Source organism: Cebus imitator, unplaced genomic scaffold (assembly GCF_001604975.1).
Source record: "Cebus imitator isolate Cc_AM_T3 unplaced genomic scaffold, Cebus_imitator-1.0 Scaffold48, whole genome shotgun sequence".
Taxonomy (NCBI): Eukaryota; Metazoa; Chordata; class Mammalia; order Primates; family Cebidae; genus Cebus; species Cebus imitator.
In genome coordinates this window covers 6,396,998-6,405,891 of record NW_016107363.1, presented here as the reverse complement: position 1 = coordinate 6,405,891, position 8,894 = coordinate 6,396,998, and the positions used below count along the sequence as shown (strand labels likewise).

The following is an 8,894-nucleotide window of genomic DNA, read 5'->3' as shown; positions in this document are numbered from 1 at the left end:
TTAGTAGAGACGGGGTTTCACCATGTTGACCAGGATGGTCTCGATCTCTTGACCTCATGATCCACCCGCCTCGGCCTCCCAAAGTGCTGGGATTACAGGCTTGAGCCACCGCGCCCGGCTACCTGGCTGATTTTTATATTTTTAGTTAAGACAGGGTTTCACCATGTTGGCCAGGCTGGTCTCAAACTCCTGGCCTCAAGTGATCTACCCGCATCAGCCTCTCAAAATGCTGGGATTATAGGTGTGAGCCACCACTCCTGGCTCGTGTCTCTCTCTTATGTCTCTGGTCTCTGCCTGTCTCCCTCTCTCTGTGTCTCTCATTTCTGTTACTCTCCTGTTTTAGTTGGACTCCTCATATTTGTTTTAATTTTTTTCCACACAAGGTGTGGGTCCCCAGGTGCCACAGATGTGTCCTCAGAGGTAAATTCTCAAGTTTGAAGGAGAACCCCTTCTTGGGGCTTGGTAAATCACCGAGCCTCAGGGACGCTGGATGTGGCCGCCACCTGGTGGCCGTGATGGGAGGTACGGCGTTGGTGGCCTGATTGGTGCTGGTGGTGGGCGTGAGCCTTCCTGGATGTCTGCCGCAGGCGCAGGGAGGCGTGTTCTTTTCACTGTGTCATCACAGGGCTTGTGCTCTAGCTGGTGGTAAGCTCTCCCACTAACTCGGGAGATGAGAGGAACTGGGGTTGTGGAGAGTGCCTGGGACTAGACCAAGTGTGTGTGTGTGTGTGTGTGTGTGTGTGTTTATGAGTGTGAGGCCTTGTCTCTCATGGGTCGACTGCCTCCTCTACTTCAAAGTTCTTTTGGGACTTTCCAGCCACTCACTAATGAAATGTTTAATATCCCACCTATTTTACAGAGTAAGAACATGAGGCTCAGGGAGGTGAACTGACTTGCCCAAGGTCAGCAGCTTAGAACAGAAAATCAATCTGAGGGCTGTTGGACCTCAAAGCCAGTGCTATTCTACCCTCAACATTGCTCTACTTGGGGAGAGATAAGGAAGGGGGGTGGAAGGATACTCACAGTCTCCAGGCCACCATTTGGTGGCAGTCAGCGTGGGGCTGTGTATCACAAACTCCTGGGTGGCTGCGTCATAGGTGGCTTCAGTCTCCAGGCCCTGAAGGAATGTCCCTTAGGATCAAGGAGGGCTGTTAGACATTGGCCCCAGGTGAGGTTCTTACCTGGGAAACTGCTTGCAGGTGGGCCTGAATCTTAGGCATCAGCAAAGTATGGAGTGGGGCTCAGCTCCCAGCTGTACTTACAGGCAGTTCTCGCCTTTCATCTGCGGGCTGTGTGTGGGACACACAGTCCCCTCTAGCCAGTCTATGACAAGGGATGGGTGCTGATGTTTCTGGAAGGAATGACTTGCCCCACAGGCAGCTCATACAATATGTGCAAATTAGAAGGCAGCACCCCTTCCTCAAGCCCCTTGACTGCCATCTGCTGAAATGTTTTTCATAGGAAGCATATGTTCCTCGGAGTATAGGAACCTATGGCTACTGAGATGTGAATGGGCCCTCTGGAGTTTTGCAGTGCACAACCTACACACCACATGCAGCAGTCCTGGCTCACCATGTCCCAACTCTGTCTGAGCATATGTTGCGATGATCTGGTTGTTTTTGCAGAGTGGGTCCCATTTGGCAATCTGCTCCTCTGTGCCCAGACTCCTGAGGGCTTTCAGGAAGACTCTGTGTATATTTAAGGCCACGTCTCCAGAAAGGGCTCTGTTGGGGCGAGATGCTGTAGTTGAGTAGCCTATTGGAGACAGGGGCCCAGGTACACACTGCCTGAGCAGAGTAAAAGAGATAAGGGACACCTCCCTCCTGGTTTCCTAGTAAGTCTTCCCTTTGTTGGGAAAAATGGCTCATGGGGCTGGGGGGTTTCCAGGTGATCCCAGGTATATCCTTCTCTAGTGGAGCTGCCCCAGGAGTGAGTACCTGTAAGCATAGCCTAATTCACGACCATCTGCCAACCAACCCAGGCGTTGTGCTATCAATTGGATGTGGAATGCCCTCCGCATGGCAGCCTTGTAACGCTCATTCTGGGTCATGAAATAATTGTCCTCACGGCTAAACTCTGGATAACTGTGGATGATGCTCTCTACAGAGGACAGAGAACAGAGGGCTTAGGGACCTGGGGTGAGGTTTCTGGCACCTTCAAATCTTCTCACCCACTTGCCTCATGGATCTGGAAAGTAAATCAGACATTATTGTTATTTTACAGATGACAGAACTGAGGACCAGTGGTGGGAAAGTGAATTGCCCAAGGTTACAAAGCTATGTGGTGGCAGAATTTTAGGACCAGATTCCAGGTTTTCTGCCGCCTAGGACTCTTCTATCCCTCAGGTGGGCTCAGGCAATGTTGGCATGTAAAGACTGTCTTTACAGTTCAAAGGAATGAATCTCTAACAGTGGAATTTCAAGGGCAAAATTTGTTATGTTGAGGCAGGACTGCTAATGAAGGACTCTGACCAGAGAAGCCTGGGGCATAAAGCAGATGTCCCATTCCCCAGCTTCCCCTTACCAACTTTCCTCCGGAGCGCAGTGTTCTGGGCACCTCCATCGAGGATGTTGGTGAGCCGTTCCACGTCAAAGGACTGCATATGTCTCTCGCTCTCTATGTCGGGGTGCATTTGTCTGCTCCAGGTATCCCCCAATGAAACTCGGTGCACTGGGCTGCCCATCCTATCCTGGATCTGTCTGGTGACTGAGGAGACACACTTCCGACCCGGCTGCTCTGAGGGTCTGCTCTGAGCTTGGGCAGTGCAAAAAACCTGTGTGTGAGAGGAACTGCCTAGGGCTGGGTGTCAGCCAGGGCTGGTGGGCAGAAGAAAGACATCCCTAAGTACTTGAATGCCACTCCACTTCCACACTCGCCCTGTGGACGCTGGCTGTGGACCAGGCACTGTGTGCATGGTAGGCATGGTATGCAGTCATTGCCTGGTACCTGTTTGTTCAATACTTGTTAGCCAAGATTGGACAGGGCCTGACCCCAAAGACTGGGCTCTATCCACTGCAGTTTGTGTTACCTGCATTGCCTTGGGCAGTCTTCACAAAAAGTCTGTGAAGGTTACACCTGAAGAAAACAATCCTGGAGAAGTTGAGTGGCCCCTAGCCACGTAGCTGGAGATGGCCAGGAGTTGGATGGGGTCTCACCACAAAGCACACGCCTTGTCCACACTGCAGCTCCACTGTGGAGAATGACTGGGAGCGCCTCGGTGTCATTCAGCTGCTCATAAGTTCTAGGATAATTCAGCCCCATTTCTGTGAGCCCTGCAGGTGTTTTGTGGAACTGAGGGTGGAAGCCTGCTCCCTGCTTGTGAATGTTCCCCTAAAACCCCTGTGTCTTTCATAGCCAGGGCAGGCCCTGCCTCCTTCACAACAAATGCTTGGCCTCTGAGAAGCCCCCATTCCTCCACAGTGAGGCAACCGCGAGGTGCGGTCCATCCTACTTCACAAGTCTCTTGGGTCTATCTGCTCTTGCTGTCTCCTTGGCTAGCACCCAGGCCACTGTTATCTCTTACTTGGCCTCAGTGGCCCTCTTGTCTGTTCTCCCAGGTGCCAGGTGAAGTCATGCAAATCACATTGTTTTCGTCTCCCGCTTGGAGTCTGCTCCTCCTGGCCGCTGCTTGTGGAATGGAGTCCTTGCTGTGTCTACCAGCCTCCCACTCCGCTGCCTCTCTCCTGTGACAAGTTACCGCCCTCATCGCGGGCCTCTCCTCTCTCTTCCTACCCTTTGCTTCTGCTGCTCCCTCTCAGCAAGGTCCAGGTCCAGCTCCATGGCCCCCTGGGTGTTCTTAGTGTCAGGAACAAGTTCTTATTTCCTTACATGTTCCTCCTACAAGGCCCAGGAGGCCAGCTCTGCATTTCCTAGCTCTCAGCAGGCGTCTGTGCGTCTTTCCCGCAGGCTGCCATGCTTTTCATCCCCTTCCTTCCTCACCTCAGCCTGACAGATGCGCTACTGTTATTACCGTTTGATGGAGAGGACGTGGGCCTTGGAAAGGGAGGAGACTTTATAAGACCATGCAGCCACATGTAGCAAGTGAGATTCATATGCAGGCTTTCAAACCAATACCCCTAGCAGGCTGCGGGGGTGCTGGCAAGGGGCCCCCATCCTCTGCCCCCGGAGTCCAGTGCGGCTCTTCTCCACCCGCCTTGCCTCTCCTTGCGCTGCTGCCCCCGCCTCCTTGCTGTTCTGAATGCCCAGGCCTCCCTGCCACTGCCAGCTTTTGCTGGGGCTGCTCCCCCTGCCCAGAACCCCGTTTCTTCAAATCACTATGGCTCTTTGCATTGAGCCTCATTTAACCTGAAAGAGGCCACCCTCTATAAAACCCCACGCGCCCTCCCCAGCGTTCCCTGTCCTCCTCACTCCGCTCTCCTTTTTCTCGTTTCAGTTACCCCCTTCTGACATTCGAGGTCATTTACTCATTTCGTATGTTTTTGTTTGCTTCCGTCTTCCCGCTGCTAACACGGAAACTGCAAGAGGGCCGTGATCTTTGTCACCGTCACGCTGTAACCCTGACACTTAGTGCAGGGCCTGGTTTGCAGGAGGTGCCCAGAAAAGGAAGAGTTGCCCAGGGGCCCCCCGAGCTGCGGACAAGGTCATCGCGAGGGCGCCGCGTCCTCTGGGGTCTCCCCGTCCGTCCCCGCCCCGCAGCCTGGCTCACCTGGCTCCCCTCTGTCCTGGGTTAGGTTGGCCTTTCCGCCTGACTGCAGGCCGCAACGCAGCCTCTGGCAGGCTTGTGGTCCTGCCCTTCTCTCCTCCCACAGAGGGGCTGGAACGCAGCAGCTGAGAGCCCTGTTTGGCCCGCGCTCCGGCTTGCTGAGCTCTGTCCTCCTTCTCTTCCTGCATGGGTGTGACCTCCGCGCCAGGGGCTGGGGCTGCCCCGAGGACTGCTGTGTGTGGAACCCTTCCATCTCAAAGCCAGGAATTTCTGTGTTACTGCTTGTGCCCAAAACTGTGTACCCCAGCAGTGTTTCCAAAGTGATATCCCGGTCTTTGCTGATATTTCATTGTGTGCCCTTCAGGGACTCAGCTGTTAATATCACAGGAGCTTAACAGGCTCCCTCCAGAAGGTCCTTACATGAAAGGGTTGCTCTGTAAGGCATATGATTTTCCTCTCTCCCTGTGTTTCTGCTCTAACATGTGGCTTGTCTTATGCTTAGCATCCCCTGACATTCCCTAGACAAATATTTGTGGAGCATCCATCTGTAGTGTGTGGGATCCAGATGGGAGCCGGTCTTCGGGAGACGGATGAGAGGCTTAGAGGTTCCCTCCCTGCATAACCACTTGGAAAGTCAGATGCAGCTCCCCATTTTGCAGGTAAGGAAACAAGCTCAGGGAGGGGATGTCACTTTGTTCGGGTTTGTACCGTAAATAGATTACGTAACGCATTTGTGTAAGATTGGGAAAGAAATCAGGAGGCCAGTGGGAGATCAAGGCTCCTGTTCTGGCAGGACCTCTGAGCCATGTTGACTCTGAGCAGGGGTCCTCCCTTTCGAGGCCTTGACCTCCCCTATAATGTGAGGTATTTGCTCAATAAGGAACCTCACAGCACCCCATCTATCCCCAAGGTATTGTCTAGCTTGTGTCTGCAGGAGGAGGCAGGATCGGTGGCCCAAGCTTTGAGACTTATTACCTAATAGATCCTCGTGGAGCTGTGGGGCTCAGCTTCCTGGCAGTTCTCATTGCCATGGGCAGTGGTTTCAGGGAAGGTGGCCTTGGCCTCACTGTTTGGAGGTGAAAGTTTTCACTTCTAACTGGATTCACCGCTGCCAAGGAGTTACGCTATCACTGACCATGGCAATGACTTAGTTTCTCTCTGCCATAGAGAAAGGCCTGAATCACAGGAGGTGCCCAGTGAAGAAAGCCTTGTTCAGTGGCCCTTGGAGCAAGGCTTTGTAATAATCTCTCTATGTTTAAATGGTTTTTTCATCCACTTCGAAGCTGACCCTGTTCTGCATGTTTTGGATGTGATCATTTTGAGTTGTTGCACTGAACTCTTGAATTCTCTAGCTTAAAAGGCTTTTTAAATTACAAAATATTTCAGACTTGTACAAAAGTGGAGAGAAAAATATACTGAATCCACACGTGCCTAATACCCAGCACTAACAATGATCACGCATATCTCCTTGTTCTTTGTTTTTAACTTTTTATTTTGAAATAATTTTAGACTTTCAGAAAGTTACACAAAGTTCTTGTATATCCTTCACTCAGCTTCTTCTAAGGTACAATTATGAAACCAAGACATTAACGCTGTTGCAATATTGTTAGCTAATGTTCAGAACTTATTTGAGTGTGTCAGAAGTTCTCCAAGATCAACCTCAGGTCCCGTGATTTTCTAGGAAGACTCACAGAACTTAGAAACTGTTATACTGACCCAGGCACAGTGGCTCATGCCTGTAGTCCCAGTGCTTTGGGAGGCTGAGGTGGGAGGATACTTGAGGCCAGGAGTGTGAGGCCAGTCTGGGCAACATAGCAAGACCCTGTCTCTACCAAAAAAAGATGTAAAAATTAGCTGGGTGCGGTCGTGTGTGCCTATAGTTCTAACTACTTGGGAGATGGGGTGGAAGGATTGCTTGGGCCCAGGAGTTTGAGGCTGCAGTGAGCTGTGATGGAGCCACTATACTCTAGCCTGGGTGACAGAGTGAGACCTTGCCTCTAGAACAAACAAGAAGAAACTGTAATACTCATGAGTACAGTTTGTTACAGCAAAAGTTTACAGATTAAAATCAGTAGAAGAAAAAGGTACATAGTGTCACGTCTCTGAGAGAATGGACTGAGCTTCTAGGTGTCTTCCCCCAGTGGTGTTCTACGGACAGCACTTAATTCTCCCAGCAGTGACAGGCACAATATGCACGAAGTATTGACAACGAGAGATGTGCACTTTTGTGGCAGGAGAACAGCAGAGGGAATTGAAGGTTGGATAAAGGGCGGAATGAGTGAAAGCAGAAGCAAGGTGAAGGGCGAGTGAACAAGAAGCAAGAAAAGAAGCAGAAGTTAAGCAGCCAAATCAAAAGTAAGATAACAAAGTGAGTAAAGAGACCCCATGGCCAGCCAGATGCTGACCAAACCAGTAAGGGGGGCGGGAACAGCTCTCAGAGATGGGCATGCGCATTAGAGAGAAAAAGTTTCCTTAACATGACCCCAGATGATAATCAGCTCATTAAAGCTCATGCATATGAATTGCATATCATGCACGTGGTTGAGATTATGGGATAGAGGTAATGCACAAGTGCACAAGGGCCAAAGTAACTAAGCAACACACCTATCAATCAAAAGGCAGACACTGGCTAGAGATTAGGGAGCCTTGGGAAAAGAAGGGGAAAAAAACCCACATAAAAAGACCACAAGTACATTAAACTGATGCTGATCTCATCTTGCAGAGGTCAGCCCACTCTCCCCTCTTAGAGAGGATAATGCTGTGCTTAATAAATTTTGCTGCTGGCTTTGCCACGTGTGTGTGTCATGTCCAGTTTTTTTGTTTGTTTGTTTTTGAGACAGAGCCCAGGCTGGAGTGCAGTGGTGTGATCCTGGCTCACTGCAACCTCTGCCTCCTGGGTTCAAGTGATTTTCCTGCCTCAGCCTCCTGAGCAGCTGGGATTACAGGCATTTGCCACCATACCTGGCTAAATTTTGTATTTTTAATAGAGACAGGGTTTCACCATGTTGGTCAGGCTGGTCTCGAACTCCTGACCTCAGGTGATCTGCCTGCCTTGGCCTCCCAAAGTGCTGGGATTACAGGCATGAGCCATCGTGCCCAGCCCTGTCCAATTATTTTGCTTGGGAAACCAAGAGCCTGGAACTGCATGGCACCATCCAGTAACACCTTGGTGTTCAGAGTGCAGTCATCACAGAGCCATGGGATGCTGGTGTGGCTGACCTTAGTTACTCAGTCCCCATTGCCTCCAGATGTGAAACTGATAGAGTGTGGCGCAAAGACCCACTCAGAATTACATTATTAGTATAAACTGCCTGGCATGGACCAAGGGCCCAGGTATACAAAGATTCTGTTTTCAGGCAGGATATTCCAAGGGCATAGAAGTTCTCTCTCAGGAGCTGTCAAGGACCAGTCCTTTCTTTGGAGTATGCAGGGTTTGAAATATTGCTGAGTTAACATTTTTCTGCATGTTGAGTTTTGCTAATTTTCCCACTAATGTCCTTTTTCTGGTTTAGGATTGAATCCAGGATCTCACATTGCATTTAGTTGTCCTGTCTACATGAAATGCTATAGTTCCTCAGTCTTTCTTTGTCTCTTATGACCATGATACTTTAAAGAGTACCCAAGGTGTTTTGTAGAATGTCTTTCAATTTGAATTTGTCTGCTGTTTTCTTTTTCTTTTTTTTTTTTTTTTATTTTTACAATAGGATTTGTTTTTTTTTTTTTTTTTTTTGAAAGAAAGAAAGGGAAATAGAAAGGGGGAGAGAGAACAGGAGTCTTGCTCTATTGCCCAGGCTGGAATGCAATCTAAAAGTAGGTATTAAAAACCTTTTTTATGCCTATAATTGTGCTTAACAGCGGAAACAAGAAGGAATAAGGGAAGAAAATAACAAACAGATAGCCAACCAATACATTTAAGTCTGTGAAATACTATGCAAATACTGAAGAGTGTTTTACTTCCAATTATGTGGTCACTTTCAAAATAGGTGTAATACAATACTAAGAAAAATGTATGTTCTGTGGACCTGAGGTAAAGAATTCTATAAATATTCACTGAGTTTACTTGTTCCAGGTCTGACTTCAAATCATAGATGTCCCTGTTAATTTTCTATCTTATTGATCCGTTGAATATTAACAATGTGGTGTCAAAGTCTCCCGCTATTATTGTGCGGGAGTCCAAGTCTCTTTATAAGTCATTAAGAACTTGTCTTACGTATCTGGGTGTTCCTATACT

At 49.4% G+C, this 8,894-nt stretch overlaps 1 protein-coding gene across 1 annotated transcript in view; it reads right to left on the bottom strand.

Moving 5' to 3' along the window:
- ACOX2 (acyl-CoA oxidase 2) overlaps positions 1–4,819 on the bottom strand; it is a 33,221-nt gene extending 28,402 nt beyond the window's left edge. Inside the window, exons 1-5 of the mRNA XM_037738115.1 lie at positions 4,667–4,819; positions 2,524–2,773; positions 1,938–2,100; positions 1,573–1,724; positions 1,024–1,131 (exon numbers count right to left, since the gene is read on the bottom strand). Of these exons, the coding sequence (XP_037594043.1) occupies positions 1,024–1,131; positions 1,573–1,724; positions 1,938–2,100; positions 2,524–2,683 (583 nt within the window). The 5' untranslated portion in view covers positions 2,684–2,773; positions 4,667–4,819. The remainder of the gene's footprint in view (positions 1–1,023; positions 1,132–1,572; positions 1,725–1,937; positions 2,101–2,523; positions 2,774–4,666) is intronic.
- Between the last annotated feature and the right edge of the window lie 4,075 nt (positions 4,820–8,894).